The sequence below is a fragment of the Pongo pygmaeus genome, chromosome 10 (assembly GCF_028885625.2).
Source record: "Pongo pygmaeus isolate AG05252 chromosome 10, NHGRI_mPonPyg2-v2.0_pri, whole genome shotgun sequence".
Lineage (NCBI taxonomy): Eukaryota > Metazoa > Chordata > Mammalia > Primates > Hominidae > Pongo > Pongo pygmaeus.
In genome coordinates, this window is record NC_072383.2 from 97,201,462 (window position 1) to 97,227,684 (window position 26,223).

Sequence of the window (26,223 nt, forward strand, 5' to 3'; positions counted from 1 at the left end):
ACTGAGCATGCACTTTTGAGAATCAGAGAGAAATCCACCTCTCAAATGTCAGAAAACAGCTGATGCTGCCTCTTACTTGGGGGCCTCTTGACTTCCCACGTGTCTTACTGCCACTTGAGAGGGAGGGCTGCAGGCAGGCAGGCTCCCTGGGGAGCAGCTGTTGGGATGCTTGATTGAGGCCCTGAGACATCCAGAGGACAATTAAATTGGGTATTGAATATGAATTGCTTTGAATGGTTTGTATTACCACATTGTGAGCTGACTTTGGTTGTAAAATCTGACTCCATCTCTTGCTCTTACTGTGGTGATGAGACAGAACTTCAAGATGTCCTAAATAGCAGGGCTTGGAACATGCATATTAGCTCGTCTGTACTCGTGAAGTCTGTCATCTGATACCCGCGCTCCTCCACTGTCTGAACCAAGTTAGAAGCCCTGATTAAACCTCCGCGGCTGCAGTCGCCACCTTCCGCCGGGGTGACCCCATTGGAGATGACAAATGAAGGATGTCTTAGTTCAGCCTGATGTGTCAGTCTTCACATCACTGGTCGTTAACTACTCTTGGAAAGTTAAATGCCCATGCAGGTTTTTTTTTTTTTTTTTTTTTTTTTTTTTTTTTTTCCCCAAACATAGGTCTCTGAGGTTTTGGGGAGAAAAACAAAAACTGTTTTTAATAATAATTTGTAGCTATAATTTTTGATGAGTTGCGCACTGAGTGCAATATGTTGGCTGTAGAATGACCATCTTTGCAGAAGCAACTCTAAGGAAAGTGATGCCACGCTAAGCACAGAGTGAGTTCTCAATAAGTAGACCGACTTGAGCAGAAGACAGAAACAGTTAAGTGGAGTTGGCATTTCCCTGGTTGGCACCAAGGTCTCAGGGTTATTTCAACCACAAAAATAAGTTCCAGCTCCCAGCTACTAACGGAGACACAATATGCGGCATGGTGACGGTCAAGAGGCCTGAGCAAGTTCAAAGCACCGTCTCTGCCTGCTTTGGAACCGGTTTCTGTGGGAAGCAGGACTCTGTTGCTGGGGCAGGCAGATGTTTGGGTCCATTTGCCTAGAGGCACGGACAGCAGTAAATGTGGGGCTGGCTGGCTGGCTGTTGGGGAGATAGGACTGGAGTATGGGGCGGGCCAGTGGGGCCCTGCTGCGTGTAGACTCTGTGCTGGCTGTGTTGGCTAGTTACCCAACTTTATTTCAAAAAATGTGTTTCGAACCTTCCGATCGACTAGCCTATCTAAAAAGAGAACTTAGAAATGTATTTCTTTTTAAAAAAGTCCTCTTCCTGTGGATTTCCTGAACATGGCCATTATATTCTAATTCTCTTGAGGCTAGATCACCTATCAAATTTTCATTTCTTTTCAGAAGTAATTAGGAGTGATGCTACCTTGAATCCAGGTGTGAATTTTTATTGATTTTTGAGGATTTGGCCACGTGTTCCTTTATCCAAGCCTGTCTTCTGCTCCATCTTATCCAAACATCGAACCAGCAATATTCCCAAGTATTCCAACTTGAGAAAATCTTGTGTGTCTTGAGAAAAATCATTTCCATGACTTATTAATGAACTAACTAGGGATAATTTTCATAGGGTTCATTCACTCAAATTTATCATAGAATACAATTTAATAAGAAACAATTAAATGGAGTAATTGAATTCAAGTCCTTTTTTGAGTAATGTTAGCATTCAATGACCCCGCTGCCCATGGTTACTGAAGTTATCAATGTGTCAAATTTCCCCTTGAAGACAAATCAGCTGCAAATCTCTTCGTCAATGCGTGGGCCGACTCTCATCTGCCCCCTGCAGGTTTAGCCCTTCCTTTTCCCTTCCCTGCTCTGGTCTATGGGGCTGCTGTGTGTGTAGAAAAAAATGAAAGGACTGATGACCATGTAGATAATGTTTTTCCAAACATACCATCGATGCTGTGCTACAAAAGTGATCCAGTTTGGTGGTCCTTTCTCTTTTAGAGATGCCTGTTTTGACAATTCCTCCTTACAGTCTGCTTTAATATTTAAAAGAAGGCAGTGGGGGCTTTAGGTTAAAATGAAAGTTTCAGAGGCCTGTGTATCTTTCTCAGACTGGTTGAACTTGGAACTGTGCAACTTTTCTCAACAATTTTGCCAATTAAAAAAGTCCCTTTAGCTGTAGATGCTGAGAAGGCTGGGCCTTTGGTTCTGCTCCTAAACGGGAGTGGGGAAGGTGCTCACAGAATGATGCCAAGCACCACTGCTGTACAACTTCTGTTTTATTTTTGTGTGCTTTTTTTATAGGATATAAATAATGACAAAAATTACAAAATTTATAACTGGAAGCCCAAGCTTATTTACACATATGCTTCTGTTTCAGCAAAGCTCCTATTAACTTTGCTCCTATACAATTGCCTCCTGGTACCATATTTTAGTGTTATTTAACTCTCATTTTGCTACATACATATCAACAGTGAATAGGCAAAATATATACAAGGAACTGTTCAGTTCAAGTAATTTAATATTGTATTAAAATTCTTCAACACTGAACTAAAACCGTATACATTTGTTAGTTTGAAATAAAATGTAGTTATTCTTCAAAACTCACCAACTGATGAATGTAACTGATCATCTCAGTTAGGTTTAAAATAATATCAGTTAATAAAAAAACATGAAGACAATTCCACAATTTATCAATATCGCTATAATGAACTTCAAAATGATTCACAATATGATTGTTAGAACAATATACATTAAAATGTTATTTTTTTCTATAATGATATTGGTACTGTTTATATAATTTGATTCTACATAAATATACATTATGGTATCATACAAATACTCCACAGAGACATTAAAAAATTAAAATACCTTAAAGAAATGTAAGTAAATTTTATTTAATCAAATAGTAAGCAAACTTTTTTTTGTTTGTCTCAAGAAAAGTTTTATTACTTTGGAATTTCTTCTTTTTTTTTGTATTTATTTTTTCTAGAAAAAGAAATTTTTGCAATAGAATTTTATTAACACCTTTCTCAAACAAGGTTTCCATGACAGAAATCTTGACAGCAGGAGCACTAGATTTTTTTTTTTTTTTTAACATGTTCTTTAAAACACTGTGAAGATTAAAAAACAATCTTGGCAGGCTGATGGCTGCGTCAGCACTTCCGGGCCTCCTGCTCTAGGGAGCATCACCAGTATTTTGCCACCACTGAGCCAGTCCTCTTGGTAGTAGCAGTGGAAATTTAATTATTTGAAATGAAACCAGAAACATCCCTCACAACTAACCTAGTTTTCTTATCAATGCATTAATGAAACATTCTTTTAATAAAAATATTTAATACAAGACACATTTTGCTGTGCATAATAAATTCCTCTGTTTTGAATCATTCTTTCCTTTTGAACCAATCATTTGGTTGAAAGGTTTTCTTTCTCTGACATAGGTGATTACATATAAAATCCACAAATATAGAAATGGGGAAACAGAATCTCCTGGCAATCATATCACGGGAGTTGTTTTTGTCCTTTTGCATTAAACGATACTCAATGATAGAATGATTTTACAGATGCTTTGGAGGTGGGAGGGGTAGTGCTGCTCTGATTTCACCTTTAAAACTGCTGACAGTGAAAGCATACTTTTAGGCAGTATTAGAGATCCCCTTTACTTTTTTTTTTTTTTTTTTTTTTTTTTTAAGAAAAGGTATTATCCCCAAATGAAGCAAAGCAAGTACTGGGGCGGAGTCATCAGAAATACCTTGGGAGGTGGTGGGGAGGGGAGTCGGGAGCATCAGGGAAAACCCATCTCAACTCACGCCTCTCAGGGGTTGCGACTGGAAAGTCTTGCGTTTTCCATCACTGGTGCAGAAAGAACTTCCCCAGGAATGGCCAGTGGCCTTTCGCCCGTAACAAGGCCGCACGCTCAGAGCAGTCTTCCTCCTGGGCTGGGTGGACGCGGAGGCGCGAAGGAAAGCCTGCTCCGGGACTGCTTGGCGAGCAAGGCACCGCGAGGACAGGAGGACGGCGAGTATCAGAAAATCGTGGTTTCATACTTGGTATTAATGCCCCTCTTGGCTTCTTGGCCCGGCTCCACAATCCACGGTAGATTGGCCAGAGTCTTTTGCTCAGATGGGTCGATCTGCTTTAAAACAGAAAGGCTGATGCCTGTTATACGGTCGCCGCGCGGGTGCGCGCATGCACGCGGACGCCGCTGGCGAACCCACACGAGGCCCCTCGCCCCAGGCGCGGGGCGGCGATGCTGGTCTAGGCGGCTCGCGGGCTCGCTCTTTGGACACACATTTACCGCATACCGACTCTCTGCAGGGCACCCTGAGGGTGACGGTGAATAAGGCACAGCCCTTGCCCTTGTTCACACAGACGGGGAGCAGACAGAGGCGGATTTCAGTGCTGAGAGGTGAGATACGAGGGGAAGAGAGGGCACCATGTGGGCACACACACCTTGGGAGCCAGGGGGGCTTCCTGGAGGAGGTGAATCAGGCATGCCACTCCCCGGCTCTCACTCTCCAGTGGTTTCCATCACAGTCAGTCAGAACAAAACCCGAGCTCCTCACCGTGACCTCCAGTACCCCTGCCCACCTGATTTTTCTGCTGCAGCCACATAGCTTCCTCGCTGTTCCTGCCCACCAAGCCCACGCCCAGGGCCTCTGCACTCATCATCTGCTCTGCCCGAGTTCCCTTCTCCAGACATCTGCATGCCTCATGCCCTAATGCCATTCAGGTCTCTGCTCAAATGCCACTTCCATTGGCACCTGTATTCCTAGAAGCCTTTCCTGTTTACTCCTACAAAAAGCACCCCAACTTTTCTGCTCTCCTCTTCTGCCTTATTCTTCACAATACTTATTGCCACTATGCGTCATCACATATTTATTTGTTCATCCTCCACTGCCATGTATGCTCATGGAGGCAGGATTTTGTCTGTTTTGATCACTGCCATTTTCTCCAAAACGCAGAAAAGCTCCTGGCAACCCCGTAAATAATAGGCACACAATAAATACTTGTTGAATAAATGGTATCGAAAGAATGAGGTAATATTTAAATGGACAGCCGAAGGACCAGCAAGTATTTGCCTGAAGAGTGGAGGAGGGGGCATTTGAAGTAGATGAAACAGCACATGCAGAAGTCCCAGAATAATCTATACACAGAATGAAACAGAGCCTCATCTTCCACTATATACAGAAATCGACTCAAAATGGATTAAAGACGTAGAGGGAAGACCTGAGACGATGAAAGAACTGGAAGAAAACATTGGGGAAACACTACAGGACACTGGTCTGGACAAAGATTTTTTGGGTAAAATCTCAAAAGCACAGGCAACAAAAGCAGAAAGAGACAAATGGAATTACATCAAGTGAAAAAGCTTCTGCACAGCGAAGGAAACAATCGACAAAGTGAAAACACAACCTACAGAATGGGAGAAAATATTTGAAAAGTATCCATCTGATAAGGAATTAATAACCAGAATAAACAAGGGACTCAAATAACTCAATAGCAAAAAACAAAAATAAAAAACAAAAACAAAAACAAAACCAACTCAACCTGATTAAGTAACAGGCAATAGAACTGAACAGGCATTTCTAAAAAGATGACCTACAAACGGCCAACAGGTATAGGTAAAAATGCTCAACATCACTAATCATCAGGGACATGCAAATGACAATCACAATGTGATACCACCTCACCCCCGCTACTATTGAATGGCTACTATCAAAAAGACAAAAACTAACGGATGCTGGTGAGGCTACCGAGAAAGAGAAACACTTCTACGCTGTTGGTGGGAATCTAAATTAGGAAAGGCACTATGGAGAATAGCATGGAGGGTCCTCAAAAAACTAAAAATAGAGCTACCATGTATTCCGACAATCCCACTACTGGGTATATATACAAAAGAAAAGAAATCAGTATATCAAAGAGATATCTGCACTCCCATGTTTATTGCAGAATTATTCACAGCAGCCAAGACATGGAATCAAACTAAGTGTCCATCAATGGACGAATGGGTAAAGAAAATGTGGTATATATACACAATGGAATACTATTCAGCCATAAAAAGAATGAGATCCTGTCATTTGCAGCAACATGAATGAACTGAAGGTCATTATGTTGAGTGAAATAAGCCAGACACAGAAAGACAAATATTGTATGTTCTCTATGTGGAGGCTATAAAAAGTGGATCTCATGGAGATTGAGTAGAATGGTGGTTACCAGAGGCTGGAAAGTGAAGAAGGGAGAGTAGGGATGAAGAGAGATTGGTTAATAGGTACAAAAATATGGTTAAATAGAAGGAGTAAGTTCTAGTATTTGATAGCGCAGTAGGGTAACTATAGTTAACAATAATTTATTGTATATTTCAAAATAGCTAGAAGAATTGTAATTTCTCAACACAAAAGAAAAATATTTGAGGAGATGGATATCTCAATTACTGATATGATCATTACATATTGTATACATGTGTCAAAATATCACACAGCAATAAAAAACCGTCCCAGAGGTAAGGGAAAATGGTCGTTGAGGGGTTGGGGTCAGTTTGCAGGGTGGGGAACAGGAGGGCAGACAACTAAGGGTGAGGAGGTGAGCAGGGGCCCAGTCAGGCTGAGCCTTGAGACAAATCCTAAAATGGTTTCTTCCCTGTGCATACAAATACAACGGGACACTCCTGGGGCGGGGCGGCTGTCTGCTCTCAGGAACGGCCCCAAGGTGGATCTACACCATGGCTGCCTCTTCCTTTGGTGTTTCCAGGTCTGCCTGCCCTGTCCTAGCTGCCTGCTCTTCTCAGAGCCTGGGGTTGTGGGAAGGCCTCTCCCATTTCTCTGGCACTGTGAGCTTTGCAGCTGCCTTCTACCATGCCTTGACTGTATCTCCATAAAGCTGTGGGGAGGACCTCACGTGTTCTTAGGGGTCACTGAATATTTCTTACCAAGAAATGCCCGGGGCTGAAGGAACGAGAATACTAATGCCTGTCGAGGGGGACTGATCTTGAAGCACATAAATAACATCAGTATTATTCACTGTATATTTTCCTATTTCCCTTGAAGGCGTCTGGATGAATATTCTATGAGCTCTTATGCCACCCAACCCTTTGTGCTCTTCTGGAAGAAGCCTATGGGGACCAGGGTAAGGTCAGATAGAGGCACCTGCTGTGAACAGATTTCTTCAGCCCACATGAGAATGAATACAATAGTCTAAGAGATAATCTCTAAAACATTCTGCAAATTCCTGGACACTTAACAGCCTAATCAATCTCAAAGATATGCTTGTGAAATCCATCCACAGGCCCTCATTTCGTCATCCACAGATATTCGCTGAACACCTGCTATGGGCCTGATCCTGGTAGTGACAAGACAGGTGGGGTCCCTGTGTGCATGAAACTTACATTTTTTTTTTTTTTGAGACGGAGTCTCGCTCTGTCGCCCAGGCTGGAGTGCAGTGGCTCGATCTCTGCTCGCTGCAAGCTCCGCCTCCAGGTTCACACCATTCTCCTGCCTCAGCCTCCTGAGCAGCTGGGACTACAGGCACCCACCACCACGCCCAGCTAAGTTTTTTTTTTTGTATTTTTAGTAGAGACAGGGTTTCACCATGTTAGCCAGGAGAATCTAGATCTCCTGACCTCATGATCTGCCCACCTCGGCCTCCCAAAGTGCTGGGATTACAGGCGTGAGCCACCGTGCCCGGCCCAAAACTTACATTTTTGTGGAGGAAGACAGACAATAAGCCATCAGTAACAAACCCTCAATTAATAAATGCTACATAGAATTAAAAGCAGATGACATGCTTGAAGGTGACTGGGTGTCTACGTCAGATTGGGTGGTTAGGACATTCGCCTCTTCAAGTAGCCGAGACCTGAATGACAAGATGAAGTCAGCCATGCAGAAACCGGGGGAGGATATTCCAGGTGTGGGGAGCAGGTGGCATAAAGGCCTCAGGTAGGAGTGAGCATTATATAGTCAAGGAATGGGAAGACCTGAGCATCACAGAGGACTGTGGTGGGAAACTGCGTTCTGGGTACTTGGGGCAGAGGGTGCCATGACTGATCTCTGCTGTGTGGGGAGGGGAGTCTCAAGGAGCTATACTGCATAGGCCTGGGACGAGGTAGCAGTGGCCCCGACTGGAAGAGAGATGGAGGAAGTGGGGAAGAGTGGACGGGATTGAGATATATTTGAGGGGTAGGGTAGATGGGATTTGCTCATGGGCTGGATACAGAGGTAAGGGGAAGACAGGAATCCAGGCTGACTTGTAGACTTTGGGCTTGAGTTGCATGGTGAGTGGCTGTGGGGTGGGGAAGTTGGTGAGAGAAGAGCTTTGAGGGGAAAATCAGGAATTGTGTCCTGGACATGCTAAGCTTCAGATGTCTGTGAAGCATCAAGGTGGAAATGTGAAAGAAGCTGGCCACGTGAGTCTGGAGTTGGGGGGTGCCCAGGGCTGGAGATACAGAACTGGGAGCCAGTGTGTTGGGTTGGGTCAGTGCTGAACGGGAGGACCAGGGGCTCAGAGCGTGGCGTTGGAAGAAAGACTTCAGAGGAGATGCAGCTCCTGGGGATGATCGGTAATGAGTGATGGACACGGGAGCGAATGGCTAGGGCCGGAGGGAAAGATCCCAAAAGTAAACTGTCAGGGAACCGTGAGACCAGATGCTGGAGGGGTCATCCCTGTGGATGTTGATGATGCCAAGAAGGGTGACAGGGGTAGGCCCCCAAAAGAAGACTGAAAACAAGAACCGCATGGTCACAAAGGGAGGTGCCTCCCTGCAAACGTTAAAAATGCCTGCTGCTGTTCCCCCATGACAGTGGAGGTGGGGGCTGGTGAGGAGGAGGAGAGACAGTTCCAGATGGAAGGATTCGGGGGCGTGAGAGCAATGCATTCTGGGGGAGTCCCAGGGTTTCTAGGATGCAATACGGCAGCCGGGGCAGAAACCAGATGGGAGGCTGGTTGGGAAACTTCCAGCTTTTGGATATTGCTACTACCAGAGGAGGCCGCTTTGAAGTCATGCAAGCCTGTTGGGACAGGATGTCTGCAGAGCCTGTGGGAGGGAAGGGGAAGAAATTCCTGGAGGAAGGCAGATGCTGAGAAGGAGGGGCTGCACCTTCTGAACAGGCACCATGCTGCAGGAAGCCTCAGCTGTGGGAGACAAAGCACGCGGGCCATGGCGCAGGCCTTGCATATAGCAGGGCAGCCTGTGCCTCCCGCTTCGTCTAGCTGGGGACCGAGGACATCATCACTGTGTACCTCTGCAAACCTCTCTGGAGGCCAGGGGCTTGTAGGAGGCTTTACCCTCTGATGGGATGGCAGCTGAAGCCTCAGGGAACACTGCTCCCAAGCTTTCCCGAATCTTTAGGTAAGATTCACCAAGAACGGCAGTACCTGCTGTTGAGACCCTTCATAGGGTTGCTGCAGGTGACTGAGAAAGTGGATTTCTCTGGAGGCTCCAGGTTGAAGGAGATGGTCCCCAAGACTTGGTGGGAACCACGCAGAGGTGATGATGGACACATGCCAGGAGGAGGCCAACGGAAAGGATGAAGAAGAGGCCCTGGGTTCTAATGGCACCCACACCACACAAGGGCCTGGTTAGCAGCCCCTTTTCCTCCTGTTCAAGGTTTTTTAGAACATCTGTATCTTTTCTACTTACCACGGACTTGCGAATGCTAACGCGGGGCTTGGGGATGGGTTTGGAGGGTTTGTTTTCAAAGCTTTCTGGAAGTGTGGAGGAGTGTCCCCCTTTTCTTGCTTGTAGTGCTAGCTGGTAAGCGACTTCGAATGCCTGTCCCAGGGTTAGGATGATTTCATAGGCTAAATTCTGCAAGAAAAATGAGAAAGCATTTGCTACTGGCACACTGCAAATTAGAATGGGTCGAATGGCTGAGGAACACTGAGGGAAGTGAACTAGGGAGGAACTTGAACTACTTCACCAGAGGCAGCAGCGATTCACTGGAAATCTACAAAGAACAGGACACTCCGGGTCCAACTTAGGGTTTACACCAGGCATTAGTCATTTGTGAAAAGAAAAATCTTAGGACCTCAAATCACTAAGACAAAGGAAAAAGTCAGCTGGGAACTGTGTTGGGCAAACCTGCCTTGCATTCTATTCCTAAATAAGATAGCTACAAAGATAAAAAAGCTACATACCTCCCTCACAATTTGCCCACAAGGAAATTTCCTGTGGACAAAAGACAGAACTTAAAGTCATGCCTCTGCTCATGTGAGATAAATGCATATCGGATTGCTTCCTCTGTCCTGTTGTTTCCCTAAGCCAGACTAAGGCATAAGTGACTATTCCTGTAAATTGTGTATTCAGTGAAAGGCTCCAATCTTCAGAAACTCAAAATAATTCAACTGTTTGTCTCTTATCTACCTATGGCCTGGAAGCCGCCTTCCCACTTCTAGTTATCCTGTCTTTCAAGACCAAACCAACGTACTTCTTACACATACTGATTGATGTCTCATGCCTCCCTAAAATGTATAAAGCCAAGCTGTGCCCTGACCGTGATCCACCTGCCTCAGCCTCCCAAAGTGCTGGGATTGCAGGCGTAAGCCACCACACATGGTCCATGGGTGCATCTTTAACCTTGGCAAAATAAATTGACCGAGACTTGTCTCAGATACTTTTTGGTTTACACACTGATAGGGCACACTTGCTTACAGATACTGAGTTAGCCCCAGGAGGAGCAGGCCCCACAGCCCACTGGCCCCAGGAGCCCACACCATTCAAAGCTCTCCCTGTGGGAAGTTGGTTTGCCCCCGAGGCCTTGGAAGGTAAGGGGTTACTACTGGTATTTCTGCTGAGTCCTGGGAGCGCTTCAGCCTTGCCTGTGAGGATGATCCCACACACTCCACAGGAGGTGTTCCTGAGAAGTTTGGGTCTTTTTACCTCAAACATCTGTGATTCAGTGAACATCTATGAAACACAATCAAAATCTAATTTAGGCCTAGAGGACAGGCATTAGTCATGCTGGTGTGGCGGCTCACAGTCGCAGCAGTGAGCACGCAAACAGTGCTCTCCAACAGAGCCAATTCCCTAGCTATTTCTTGAGGCTTTTGCTCTCCCTGTGGGTCCACTCTATATTTTATCATGAAATCAGCAAGAGACAGGAGATTCTGTCAGGCCAGATGCCATGCCAAGCAGCGCCTGGGAGAAAAGTTCTTTTCTTCCGACCTTCAATCAGTCCTTTTCTCAAGACGATTTCTAGTTTTCTTCTCTTCTCCAAATGTGTATCTTTGATTTCTGCCTTTTCTTCCAAGCACGGCTCTGCCTGGTCTTCTCTCACTGAGAAACCGTCACATTGTCTGACCCAAAAGAGGCAGGGTGTCCACCACACCCTGAGGTCACAGAGCATCAGAGAAGCAGATGCATACTGGTCACAGAGCGTTCTGAAGGTCACTGCAGCAGCTGAGAGCAGGCATGGTGTGCCCCAAGTTTTCTTTTTTCTTTTTTTTTGAGACGGAGTTTCGCTCTTTTTGCCCAGGCTGGAGTGCAATGGCATGATCTCGGCTCACTGCCACCTCCACCTCCTGCGTTCAAGCAATTCTCCTGCCTCAGCCTCCCAAGTAGCTGAGATTACAGGCATGCACCACCATGCCCAGCTAATTTTGTATTTTTAGTAGAGATGGGGTTTCTCCATGTTGGTCAGACTGATCTTGAACTCCCCACATCAGGTGATCCACCCACCTCGGCCTCCCAAAGTGCTGGGATTATAGGTGTAAGCCACTGTGCCTGGCCATCCAAGTTTTCATTCTGATGAATGTCCCTAGAATGTCCACTCATGGTTTCTCAAAAATCACAGAAATGTCATTCTGCTGATGCTGATATTGCAACTAAGCTGGCCCTCTCTGTTCCTGCCCATCTCCACCCTCATCAAGCGCTCTGGGAGCCCGATTCCCACACTGCTGCTGGGGAGATGTGTTTGCATTTGTTCCCATTTGATGATGATGATGGAGAGGAAGATGCAGGATGGTGCCTTCTGAGGCCATGGGGAAGAGGCCCATGGGTTCTAGACCAACCAGATTCCAGATCCATGCCAGATCAGTTGTGATGGTCTCAGAACCAAGTGGGGAAAATGCCTCTGAGCTTGAGAGTTGGTTTGAGAGAGGATGTATCTGTCTCCTTTAAGTGAGTTGTTAGGAAATATTGACCCTACAAGACAGATATCTGCCTGCTGGAGGTACTGCACCTTGCACAGCAAGCTGAGCACTTCCTTGCAATGAACACTGAGCCCGTGTTTGCCTCCAGAGATGAGTCAGCCTAGTAAATTAGTAACGCACCAGCAAATGATAGTGGAGGAGGTCTGGGAGACAGCTCTGACCATCACTGCACAAAGAGGTCTGAGCTCTTTCCACTGCCTACACTTGGCACTCACGTCACCGTCAGCTTTGCCTCTTACTGTTTGCGTGGGTCCCCTCTGAAAGGCAGGCGGGGCTTCCGACTTCTGTAGTCTCAGAATGAAGACACAGGCTCTTGGTCTTGTTCATGCTACTGTGGAAGATGGCTGATTCCCATCTGTTGGGGACATGTACCAGATATTCCTGTTCTGGGTGGGAAACTAGACTAAGATGAAGGTGTGAGATTCAGTGATTCTGTAACATGTGGTCTTTATCTGCTGTAACAGTGGAACTTAATGAGTGTGAATTCCTTTACCATTAACCTAAAAACAAGTTACTGAAAGTGAGATCTACTTAAAGCTCCAGTATCTTCAAATGAAAGTAAAAAGACCTTCATTTGAGCAAGTGAGGTTTTTCACATGATTATGGGAAGCCTAAAGGTTTTGGGAGAGAATGTGTTAGAAGTCCTGCCCTTTCATTTTTAATTAGTTCCTGGTATTAGGAAACTGCTCAAGTAAGACACACAGACCAGACTGTTGGATTAAGTTTTTCTGCCTAATGGCTTCTCCTGGTTCCGCTTACATTTTCCTTGACATCTTGCTTTAGTTTTATTTTAGAATGCTTTGTCGAGTTTCTTTTGTGATTATGTATAGTACAGGATTGGACACTGTTACCTTTCCTCTCTTGTCTGCAGCCTGTTTGTGGTACTGATGCTGGATGCCAGGAGGGCCCATGGGCACCGAGACGCACCTTCCAAGTGCTGTGTTGCCCATCCCGACACACCAGGGCCCTTTTGGGGAAACAGATGCTCATCCCATGGGACCTGAGGACACACGTGTGAATGGGGAAAGAACCCCCATTTTTTTGTAGGTTCACTTCTCCTGCCTCTCCTATTAACATCCCTACCATCTGAAGTGGGAGGAGAGTTGCTATCATGTACGAGGAGACTCTACTGGGATGAGGCTGAAAATTATATTGTAACATCAGAAGGCTTAGGTGAGAAGCCCATCTTGCAAACCTCAATGATGCTGGCTGGCTCTGAAGAGCCCATGGTGACACCCAGAAAATCTGAAAGCCCAACTGTCTCTGCCTTCAACATATTATCCCTGCAACTGTGGGGAGGCCAATGCCTGGTACTGAGCCTGGCACATTGCAGGTGCTGAAGAAATGCTTGCTTGCTTGCTGAATGAATGAATGAGTGAATGAATATCCACAGGACGAGCTGGAGTAATCATAACATTTCTAGTTAATACTCAGTCTAGCTACCATTAAGGAAGAACTTAATACGTGTGAGAGATGTGCCAAGCATTATCTTTGTTTCATTTAAGTCTTACCACAATCACATGCAGTAGCATATTATCCTCATTTTATAGATGAGGCAGTGGAGGCTCAGAGGGATGAAATAACTTTCCAGACATTACAGAGACAGAAAGTTACAGAACTTGACATGAGCCAATATCTGTGCTCAAAATCTCCTGCTCTTGGCCCAACCCATGTCTACCCAGCTTGTCTCTAAGATGACTGCCATCAACTCTCCCCTCCCGTGCACACCATGGTGTTCCCCTGTTGAGAAGTCGAATCTGCTCTTTGAATCTGGACTGGTTTTACTGACTTGCTTGACCCATAGGATATAGCAGAAGCAACATGCTGAATTTGTGAGGTTGAATCATGAGGAGTCTTGCAGTTTCCTCCTGGGCCTCTAGGAACGTTACTCTGGGGGAATTAGTCATGTAAAAAGTCTCACCATCCTGGCTGGATGCGGTGACTCACGCCTGTAATTCCAGCACTTTGGGAGGCTGATATTGTTTAGCTGTGTCCCCACCCAAATTTCATCTTGAATTCTAGCTCCCATAATTCCCGTGTGTTGTGAGAGGGACCTGGTGGGAGGTAATTGAATCATGGGGGTGGGTCTTTCCCATGCTGTTCTTGTGAGAGTGAATAAGTCTCACAAGATCTGATGGTTTTATAAATGGGAGTTCCCTTGTACACGCTCTACACGCTCTCTTGCCTACTGCCACATAAGATGTGCCTTTGCTTCTCCTTTGCCTTTTGCCATAGGCCTCCCCAGCCATGTGGAACTGTGAATCCATTAAACCTCTTTCCTTTATAAATTACCCAGTCTCGGGTACGTCTTTATTAGCAGTATTAGAACAGACTAATATAGAGGCTGAGGTGGGTGGATCACTTGAGGTCAGGAGTTCAAGACCAGCCTGGCCATTAGTGAAACCCCATCTCTACTAAAAATACAAAAAAAAAAAAAAAAAAAAAAATCAGCCAGGCTTAGTGGCAGGCGCCTGTAATCCCAGCTACTCGGGAGGCTGAGGCAGGAGAATTTATTGAACCTGGGAGGCAGAGGTTGCAGCCAACCGAGGTTGTGTTGACTTTTTTTTTTTTTTTTGAGATGGAGTCTTGCCCTTGTTGCCCAGGCTGGGGTACAATGGCACGATCTTGGCTCACTGCAACCTCTGCCTCCCGGCTTCAAGGGATTCTCCTGCCTCAGCCTCCCAAGTGGCTGGGATTACAGGTGCCCACCACCACGTCTGGCTAATTTTTTGTATTTTTAGTAAAGACAAGATTTCACCATGTTGGCCAGGCTGGTCTTGAACTCCTGCCCTCAGGTGATCCACCCGCCTTGGCCTCCCAAAGTGCTGGGATTACAGGCATGAGCTACCGCACCCAGCTGAGACTCAATCTTAAAAAAAAAATAGAAAAAAAAAAAAAAGAGTTCTTGCCATCCTGAGATTATCATGCTATGAGAATGCCTGAGCTAGCCACAAGGAGAGGCTGCCTGGACAGGAACAACGGTTTCAGCCAGGCCAGCGCAGGCTCAAGATTTGGGAGTGAAGGGGTCTCAAAGACATTGGAGCTCCAGCAGACATCGCATGGAGAGAAGACTCAAGGCCCAGACAGATGGCTCCAGTCGGGCTGCTACAGCATCTCCAACCATTGCAGGCACCCTGGCTGAGGCCCCAGATGTTGTTGAGCAGGACTGCCACGCCCAGCCCAGATCCCTGACTTACAGAATTGTGAACATAATAAATGGATGTTATTTTATATTTTGGGGTGGTTTATTACACGGCAAGAGATAACTGGAGCACCATGTGATGCTGCAGAAGCCTGGCTGGACCCTCATTCAGACAACAGGAAGATGACCCATGAGCCCAGGGGCTGTGATGAATGCTGCTTAGCCAGGAGGCCAATCCTGGAGCTACCCCGTCCCCTGGCTGCCCTGGCTGTGGGGAAGTTCACTGATCACAGCGAGCACTAAGGTGTCCCATCCCATCTGCTGGCTCAAACCACAGCGCTGCAGTGAAGTCAGCAAAATTATGCTCTCATCTCCAGTTACTACCTCCCTTGGGCATAAATTTAAACTCATTTAGTTTTACCTTTATTACCTCACATCTCTCGAATGCTGTAACCTGGCCTATCTCCGACCTTGGCTCCTCCTGTCTCATATAAGCTCATTGGAAGATACTTGTTTTGGTCTTTCTAGCATAAGTCTTTTAAGACACATTTATTATGGCAATTGGTCTGGAGTATTTTCTACCTTACAGAGACCACCAGTGAAAGAGAGCTGCATGTGTGTTCATGTGTGCACGTGTGTGTGTGTGTGTGTGTGTGTGTGTGTGCATGCAGGGTGCAGGTGTGAGGGTTGATTACTGAAAACAGCATACTCTGAGCCTTGGTTTTCTCATCTTAAAATGGGGATAATACCATACGCAGTACCCACCTAACTGGATTGTTCTGATAATGGCTAATAATATTATTTAACCAAATGGCAATACCGGCTAGCATTTATTATTTACTGTGTGCCATGCACCATGCTAAGTGCTTCAACATGGGCTCTTTAATTCAATCCTAACCACATCTGTATGCCGTAGGTCTATTACTTCCATTTTGCATATGAGATAATTACGCTCAGAAAGGTTAAATAACTTGCTCATGAAGTCAGCACCCAGCCAAACTGGGATTTGAATCCAGTTGTTCTGAGAGGCTATACTCTTCTTGACCATTACACCTTAGAACTATACATAAGATAAAATAAAAAAATTCTGTAATCTGCTTTAAAAAGTTTAAAAAACATGAGGCAATTGAGCTTCCAAGTGACTGACCCATCTTGGCTGTGGTGAGGTCACCTACTGGCCCATTGCCTGGGTCTCATGCCCAGTCTGGCTGAGAGGCAGCCTCCAGGCCGGGGGTGTGCTTCGTGACTCCACAGAGACCATCAACACAGGAATTCTTCATCTTTGGCTTCTCCAAGGGTGACGTAAAATATACGAGGCAACTCCCATCCTCAGTAGTGGCTATTTGGGAAGAAGGGCAGGGAGTCCCAGTCCAATGGGGAAAAACCTCCTGGGAAGCACAGGAATTCTCCTCTTCCCTTCCCTTCTCTTCTTCCCCAGGGATTTCTTTTTCTTTTCTTTTCTTTTTTTTTTTTTGAGATAGGGTCTCACTCTCTCACCTAGGCTGGAGTGCAGTGGTGTGATCTCAGCTTACTGCAATCTCCACCTCCCGGGTTCAAGTGATTCTCCTGCCTCAGCCTCCCGAATGGCTGGGATTATAGGCGTGCATGCCTGGCTAATTTTTTTTTTTTTTTGGTAGAGATGGGGTTTCACTGTGTTGGCCAGGCTGGTCTCGAGCTTCTGGCCTCAAGTGATCCTCCTGCCTGGGCCTCCCAAAATGCTAGAATTACAGGCATGAGCCACTGCGCCCGGCCTGGGATTTTGATCTTCGAATTAATAACTGCTACATTAGAGGAGCTTAAGGAACCATTGTGTCATGAAGATAAATCCTAATGCAATCAGGGGATGCAAACTTGCTTTTCTTGTGCAAGCTGAAGATATGCAGGTCAGCTTATATTTACTGTGGTTTCTTCAAGGCAGTCATGGATATTGAACATCACCACAGATATTTACCAAGCTCCTTCCAAGTGTTAAGGGCTGTGTCCCTGGTGCCAGGCCCATGCCTAGCCTATAGACAATGTCCAGGAAGTGATCACTGAATGACATCGGGGAGTAAAAAGGTCCATCAAGTCTCTCATTACATCCAGAGGAGGCTCATGGAGAGACAAAGAGATCTTCCTCACTGTCCTCCTGCATCCTTGTCCTCGAGGCTATACCCAGCATATTCATCAGTCTAGTATGAGAAAAATTGCATCATAGATGGTGGGCAATCTGTCCCCTAGAAAAAGCTCTAGCCACCAAGGTAATTAATTATTTTAACTGGTACATCACTAAGATTTTTGTTTCTTAGTTTGAAAATCTCTTAGGCACAAGGGTTCACTGATACATGTGCAAAAATATTCATTAAAGTGTTTAAATTTTTCATTATTAGAGGACTGATTAAGTAGAATACCAGGTAGCCATTTAACATGAAAACTGGAGGCGGGTGGATTGCCTGAGCTCAGGAGTTCAAGACCACCCTGGGCAACACGGTGAAACCCTGTCTCTACTAAAATACAAAAAATTAGCTAGGCGTGGTGGTGCACACCTGTAATCCCAGCTACTCGGGAGGCTAAGGCAGGAGACTCGCTTGAGCCCAGGAGGTGGAGGTTGCAGTGAGCCGAGGTCACACCACTGCATTCCAGCCTGGGTGACAGAGTGAGACTCCATCTAAAAAATAAATAAATAAAGTAAATAAATAAATAATGGGTTAAAAGACTATGTAAAAATATATGTATACATATACACATAGATAGGATCTATATATATGCATAGAAAATAGCAATATGGATCAAATGTGAATAGTAGTTGTCACTGTGTATTGAGACTGGATGATTTCTCTCTTTATATTTTTGTATGTTTGGAACTTTATTTAAATGAGGATTAATAATTTTTACAGTCATAAAATAATCTTTCCATTTTGATAATTAAAAACAAGAGAAAGTCTTTTGAGTTTAAAATGTCTTATTCTTGCTTTTTTTTTTTTTGAGACAGGGTCTCGCTCTGTTGTCCAGGCTGCAGTGCAGTGGCACAGTCACGGCTCACAGAAGCCTTGACCTCCCAGGCTCACATGATCCTCTCACCTCAGCCTCTGGAGTAGCTGGGACCACAGGTAATGTGTCATCACACCTGGCTAATTTTTGTATGTTTTTAAGAGACAGGGTTTCAACATGTTGCCCCGGATGTATCTTATTCTTTCTGCATCACCTTGGAGTTCTGAGGGTCTCTTCATTCTCTGGCTGAGAGGGCTGGGAACTACTTTCCAGCAAAATCCGGGACCTCTCTGTAGGTGCTGTCATGGCTCACCTCTATGTGCCAGGAAGCTGCCCATTCATTTGGCAAAGAATCTTGTTTAGGCTCTTCAGTTTTCATACTGGATGCCAATTCTAACATCTTCTCTGTGAGACTTTAAAGTATCAAGCTCTTCCTTTAAGCTGCAACCCTAATACTTCTACTCCAAGTGCGGAGTTGACCCTTTAATAGTCCAACTTCTGCCAAGCCCAAGTGAAAAATGTTGTTATGTGGATATTAACTTATAGACATGCAGTCAATCCGCTCTTGTAGCTGTGCAAAGTTTGATCTCTGCACGAAGTCCAACTGCCTATGAACTTGAACCGTATTTTATTTCCTTTCATAATGATGATAAAGCAGTGGCAGCAGCAACTATACACGATATTGCCTACTACATCCTAGGGACGAGGCTAAGTGCCTTCTGTGGATTGTCTACCCCTCACAACACCTTACAGAGGAGGAATGACCATCCTCATTTTACGTGTGAGAAACTAGGGATCAGTGAAATTGACAACTTGGCCAAGTTCATACAGCAGAACCAGGATTCAAGTGCAGATCTGACTTCAGATTAGCCAGTGTTTCATGCCACTGGGCTATCCTACCTTCATTGCTTTCATGAATGTGCTGGTCTTCTGTGCCTATTTCATTGAGGCACCCTCTAGAACACCATCTTGTGTTTTGGAGATTCATTGTACAAATGTTGGTGAAGACATTATTACACAGTATCCCCTCATGGGGGTCTAGGACAGGAAGTTCTTTCATACTTAAGTCTTATTAAAATATTGTTTTCAGAAAGGAATGGGCATACTTTTCTTTCAAAGAAATATGGAGCATAAAATTACTGCATTTCCCTTTTTGCCTTGACCTCCAGGAAGCTCAGAGCTAAAACCTCAGAGCTAGAGAGAGCTCAGGTCCCATACCTTTACAGAACTCAGTGGTCTGTATATTGATGCTACAACTTTTCCCTTGATATGGAGCTTCCTTTTAGTCTGTAAATTTTCCCTAATTCAGATTTGTGTGTATATATATATGTATTTTCAGACTACTATACCTATTCATGTAGGCTGTCTTCAATCCTTTATGGAATGAGGCATGGTAGAAACACTGTCCATTTGTTCACTTAGATATTTATCCCAGGGCTTACTTTGTTGAACGCATTGCTGCCCAAATGGCTGACAAGGTATGTCAGGCATAAAGCTTCATCTCATCTGGCGAATATGACAAAGGAGGAAGGAATCTGAGGAGGAGGCCATCCAGGGAGGAAAGGCCCTCCTGGCCCAGGCTGGGAGGCTGCTCTTTCTGAGTGGACCATTTTGACCTGCCTTGCAGTGCTTTGCATTACCATTAGAAACACAATGGCCACATTTTCATGACTGGAATGGAATGAACAAATGTATTAATTCCATAGCATCAGAGAGCTGCAGGCCCAGACAGGGGTCAGCAGAAGCTCACCCACACCATGAAGAGGGTACAGATGCAGACATGTTCAAGGGAAGGTCTGTGTCTGTATGTGGGAGCCCAGGGCAGAAAAGCTTGGGTGTCATAAAGTACCTCGGGAGGTCTGATAGAAACGTGTCTATCAGTGAATAGAGGCCATAAACAGAGTCCCTGGATCACCTGCATAGGCCAGCTCCACCATGGGCGACCTACCTACAGCACCTATTGCCACTGAGAAGTGGATGTGGTCCAGGTGACCTGTTGGTCCCTTTCCACCCTGGGAGTTTCAGGATTCTCTGATTAGAAGGGGCTATCTTTTACCCAGTCAACTACAGATTCAGTTTAGAGATGCACGCACAGTTGATGCTGTGCTAAACAGTGGCATGTTACCCAGAGGCCAGACTGCAGGGCTCCATAACCCACCAGCTAGAGCTCAGAGAGGCAGTCACCACCAAGGGGCTGCCCTTCATCTCAGAAAACATCTTCATTCCAGCAATCACCCCCAAATGCTATTCCCAATGGCCAAGCATTTCATCTATTATAAAATGGATTTGTTCTTGGCAATACACGCGTTTGCCATCTCCCACCTTTGCCCGGTGAGTTACTGCTTATCCTTGAAGACTCACCTCGGGCATCATATCTCCAGAAGCCTTCTTTGAATCTCCTTTCCTGTCCTCCCAACCCTGGCTAAGTTAGGTGCCCCTCCTCTGCGGTCCCACAAGTAGGGCACAGCCCTACTTACCATGTGGTATTTATTATGATTTTCTCCTTGTAGGGCTGATTCCCCCAGTTGACTGAGCTCCTTGAGGGCTCTGGTCTCACTGGGCATTGCATCTGTAGGGCTTAGAATAGGTCAAGTGCTCAAGGAATGTTTGTTGGCTAAACACAAAAAGGAAGTTGCCTGGTAGGTCCCTAAGATAAGTGAACTTGCACCTTAAGGTTAAGAAAAGGGGGACTATGGATGGCCAGAGCCAATTCCTTCCTTCTGTCTTCTCTCCCACAGGCAGACCTGAAGAACAAAAGCTAGACAAGTGCAGATAATGCCACAGGGGGGCTGAAGACACAAGAAGGTTTTTTTTCAATCTGGGTTCTCAGTGGGGTCTCCAGAAAGAAGCGACATTTCTTTTTATGCTATGTTTTGCTTGTACTTGTTTTTTTAAGACCTGGGGTAAGCCTGGTCTACAACTTGCTTCACCCACGTCCTGAGGCAAAAATAACTTCGAGAATATTCTGGGCATATTCACAGACTTCATTGACATCTCTTTAGCTCTACCTATAGTTAGTTCTCTCAAGTACCAGCCAGAAATTAGTCTTCATAGATTGTATAGAAATAAATAGTGCCCAATCATAGCCTTCAGCATTTAGAAACAAACATTAGCAATTCTGCTAAGATGTCTATCTGGGCCAAGATGACAAATCAACTGGCCAAAATGCAGGTAGCTTCTTTAGGGCTAATTTTGGCTAACTAAAAGAGCCACAAGATTCCTTTATCTCCCTAATTATAACAGGGGCAGATGTAAAAAATTTTGAAAATACTAAGAATAAAAGAAAAAATAAAATTCAGCTGTGAAATTCCACTGTTGGGATATGGCTACTGCTAACATCTTGGTGCATTTTCTTTTTATATTTGTATATACACCCAAATACTTTCATTTCCTATATGAATATTTAAATATGAATTTAAAAACTAGAATACTTTATGAGTCTAAAATCATAACATACTTTATGTGCAGTCTCATAAGTTCCTTTTTTGCGCAACATTATCTCATAGTTGGTCTTCGCATGCCATTACACGTTCTTCAAAAACCAGATTTTTAAAGGGGGCGAGCATTCCACTGTATCTGCTGAGGTTTAACTTTATGCCTCACCCCAAGTACAGGAGGTTGGGCCCTACTTTGTTAAACCATGACTTGCTTTCTTATATTAATAGCATTCCAGGTTCTCTGTGGATGTCATGCACTGCAGCCCGACACATTGGTCACCTGTCTTCACGGAACCACAGCCTAAGGTGGCTGGCCAGCAGCCCTGTCACACCCATCCAGAGGGACTGGCCTGCCTGGGAGGAAGAAACATGCAATCTTTATCCTGTAACTTGGCCAGGGTTTGTGCAAAGGCGGTACAGGAGGAAGAAATGCCAGATTTCGACCTCTCCCCTGCTCCTCAAAAGTAAAAGCTCCAGTGGAAGCTGTAGGGAACTCTTCACTAACTTTTTGTTTTTTTCAAGACAGGGTCTCACTGTGTTACCCAGGCTGGAGTGCAGTGGCACGATCTCAGCTCACTGCAACCATCACCTCCTGGGTCCAAGCAATTCTCCAGCCTCAGTCTCCCGAGTAGCTGGGATTACAGGTGTCTGCCACCATGCCTGGCTAATTTTTTGCATTTTTAGTAGAGATAGGGTTTCACCATGTTGGCCAGGCTGGTCACAAACTCCCAACCTCAAATGATCCGCCTGCCTCGGCCTCCTAAAGTGCTGGGATTACAGGCGTGAGCCACTGCGCCTGGCCTCTTCACTAACTTGTGAGGCATTGGACGTGGGTCACTCACCAGATTCAAACCTTTTAAATTCGAACCCTTGTTGTTTAAATCTTTCTCAAATGGATATGCCTGTTTCCTTGGTTTAGTCAGCACAGCAAATATAAATGGCTTTTCCTTTACTTATTGCAGATGCCTACCTGATACCCTGAGTTCACTATTCTAAACTGAATTAATGAGTTGCCGTGCCTCCAAACCGACCACGTGTTCACACAGACTAAATGTTCGGCTTCCAACCTGTGCGTCCCTCCTCTTGGAGAGCCCACCCTGCTGGCTGCTGGTGTAGTGCCCGGGTGGCATGGATCTGATTTTGTTGTAACTATTTGCTTGTGTCCCTTCATCTCCTGCTGGACCATGAGCTCCTGGAGAGCAGGGATGTGTGTCTAACGCATGGCAGGCACTCTATCAATACAGGAATGCATTTTATATGGAATCTGACTTTTTTCCCTCAGATGTGGAAGCACGCAGCAACAAACATATGTCGTGAATCAAAAACCGGGACATAAAGCCTCACACAGGGTCTGACAAGAATATAAGCATCACTATTAACTGCTTCTGCTACTCTCTGTGTCCTCAGCAGCTAAGAGTTATTGAATACCATGTGCTGGAAATATGTATGTGTCACCTTGTTTAATCCTTGCAATCACCATAGGAGGTGTCCTATTATAATCTCTATTTTACAGATTACGAAACTGAAGATTAGAGGCATTCTTTTTTATTTTTTGAGTCAGAGTCTTGCTCTGTCACCCAGGCTGGAGTGCAGTGGCGCCATCTTGGCTCACTGCAACCTCTGCCTCCTGGTTCAAGTGATTCTCATGCCTCAGCCTCCCAAGTAGCTGGGATTACGGTGTGTACCATCACGCCTGGCTAATTTTTGTATTTTTAGTAGAGATGGGGTTTCACCATGCTGGTCTGGCCACTCTTGAACTCCTGAGCTCAAGAGATCCTCCTGCCTCAGCATCCCAAAGTGCTGAGATTACAGGCGTAAGCCACTGCACCTGGCCTTTCTTTTTTTGAGACAGAGTCTCATCCTGTCACCCAGGCTAGAGTGCAGTGGTGCGATCTCTGCTCACTGTAACCTCTGCCTCCCAGGTTCGAGTGATTCTCCTGTCTCAGCCTTAGGTTCAAGCAATTCTCCTGCCTCAGCCTCCCAAGTAGCTGGGATTACAGATGTGCACCACCATGCCAGGCTAATTTTTGTATCTTTAGTAGAGACAGGGTTTTACCATGTTGGCCAGGCTAGTCTGGGACTCCTGACCTCAGGTGATCTCCGCCCGCCTTGGCTTCCCAAATGCTGGGATTACAGGCATGAGCCACCATGCCTGGCCCGTGGCATTCTCACCCAAACCATGAAGCTAAGAGTGCAGATCTGGGATTCAAAACCAGACTGATTCTAAAGGCCACCCCCTGATCATGACACTTGACTGCTAGTTATTTACAAGTGCGGGGTGCAACAAATACATGCATAAATGCTGCAAAGCAATCTGTGAAAACAATTTCAGAATGTCTGGTTTCTAACTTTACAAAAAATGGGATCAATTGAAGGCACTGATAATTTTGTCTCCCCACCCCCAAAACAGGGATGAGAAGATCTCTGAATATCCAACCATCTTTGTCTTTGTGGCCTAGTTAGTTCTCAGTGATGTATGCCAATGGAGAGGAGATCTGGATAAATGAAACCCAGCACTGTTAATTTATCTATTCTTTTTTGGGAGGTGGTGGTGTTAGTGTAGAAGCACCATTGGGATGGGATGCTGTCTTTTTTATTCCATCAGGGCCATTTGCTCCTCTTAGGAGCAGCGTCCTTCCTGCAGCTGACTTGCTGCTGAGTTTCAGCTGGCTGGACAGGGCCAGGGAATGGCTTCTACTTTACCTGTAGGTTGCCACTTTGTATGCAGAAGAGTAACCAGGGAAAGTGTTCGAGTTCAATTTTTAAGGGCTCTATGCATTGTGACATTTTCTTATATTGCCATTTCTTTTCACAGTATCACAGTCAAATAGGTTGAAGGCTATTTTCAGGTGGAGAAAATGAGAAACAGAATGAGAGAGATCACCTGCCTCCATGATATTAATTCAGTTGTCAGAGGTGAACTAACATCAACAATAGCAAGAGTTCTTTTGCATCTTTAAGTTCTCACTTTGTGGGACAATCTCTGCAACATAAGCCGTAAATATTTTTCTTCAGGGACCTCAAACTACTCCATGGAAGTAATCTCGGCATTTAAAAAAGCGCTCAAGAATTTAAATTTTTCTTTCTTTTCTTTTCTTTTTTTTTTTTTTTTTTTGAGACAGAGTCTTGTTCTGTTGCCTAGGCTAGAGTGCAGTGGTGCAATCACAGCTCAATGTCTCCCAGGCCCAAGAGATCCTCCCACCTCAGCCTCCAGAGTAGCTGGCACTACAGGTGTGTGTCACCATGCCTGGCTATTTATTAAATTTTTTTTTTTTCAGACATGGGGTTGCCCTATGTTGCCCAGGCTGGTCTTGAACTCCTGGACTCAAGTGATCCTCCTGCCTCAGCCTCCCAAAGTGCTGGGGATTACAGGCATAAGCTACTGTGCCCAGCCAGGAATTTAAATTTTATTAAACTGATGAGAAAACCAACAAGCAAACTCATAGCAGAGCCAAAGCTGGAAGTGGCGTAGGTAACACTGATTACGACCACGTGGTTGATGCTAGTGTTTTTCTTGCCCCACACTTTGGCTGGCTTCGTGCATATGGATGGGAGAGTACTACAGAAGGTGATCACACAGTCGGCTGACCATGTTTTCCTGCGTTTTGTCACTTCTGTTTCTCCAGCTTAGATCCTCACATGGCCCACGTTCAGCCAAGAAAGCACAGGGAAGAGGGAGCTCTGTCTCCCACACGTCCTACCCACCCCGCACCATGTCTTCAACATTCTCTACGCACTCCTGAGGCCGTCTCAGCCTCGCCATGTGCTGCACACCGAGGAGTACAGGATTTGGGAGTTGCAAGCGAAAAATGAGCATGGTTAAAAATATCAAAGACTGCAAACACATTCTTTTCAGAGGAGTGAGAATTAGCAAGGGTCTGGCAGCAAAGCCATGGCTTTTAATGCTATTAAAAAAGAAGAACACCTTTTAACATTTAAAACTATTGAATGAGGCTCTTCTCAGATATTTGATACAAATCTGATACTCCCATGGAGAATGCATCAAAATCTTTCTATGTTGACCTATATCAACTCTCTATTACTGAGAAATCTAGAGTAACTGAGCAAATAAAATACAGAAGACAACAGTTTTGAAATTACCCTGGTTGTCTCTCTCTCTCTCTCACCTATAGTGGCCTTTTGAGGACGATCACTTCAGCCTCGGGATCTGGTGGCCACTGAAATGCCCGTTCCCTCTCTGGCAGTCGCATTTGTGTAGAATTCTCTCCACTCATTTAAGAGCAGAGGAGAGAAAAGCTGAGTCCATTTTTAACTCTCACAACTCCTAGTCTCATAACACATCCTTCTTTTCTGTTCACCCTACAGTTCCCTCTTCCCCAAGTTCTCACTGCCCAGAAGGTGGAGTTTGGGGAAGCTTTTGTTCTACAGTGGGTGAGATGTGTTCCAGGCCTAGCAAGTTAGGGATATGATTAGAAATCAGCTACGACAATAACGAGAGCATAGACTCCAGAATACAGAGCAGGCCTGGTGCTTGCTTGTCTGTATATATTGGCTTTTTTTTTGACAACCCTAATTCTGTTTTGCTCTAGTCTTTTTATTTTCA

The 26,223-nt window shown here is 45.2% G+C and overlaps 1 protein-coding gene across 12 annotated transcripts in view; it reads right to left on the reverse strand.

The window, feature by feature from the left end:
* ANKS1B (ankyrin repeat and sterile alpha motif domain containing 1B) overlaps positions 1–26,223 on the reverse strand; it is a 1,280,047-nt gene that overhangs the window by 8,448 nt on the left and 1,245,376 nt on the right. For 5 of the 12 annotated variants that reach the window (XM_054442263.1, XM_054442260.1, XM_054442270.2 and 2 more), the window contains 2 exons: positions 9,601–9,768; positions 625–4,101 (listed from right to left, as the gene is read on the reverse strand). In XM_054442263.1, the coding sequence (XP_054298238.1) occupies positions 3,991–4,101; positions 9,601–9,768 (279 nt within the window). In that variant the 3' untranslated portion in view covers positions 625–3,990. Of the gene's footprint in view, positions 1–624; positions 4,102–9,600; positions 9,769–26,223 lie in introns of those variants that run through there. The other 7 variants (XM_054442264.1, XM_054442261.1, XM_054442271.1 and 4 more) reach the window with 2 other exon arrangements.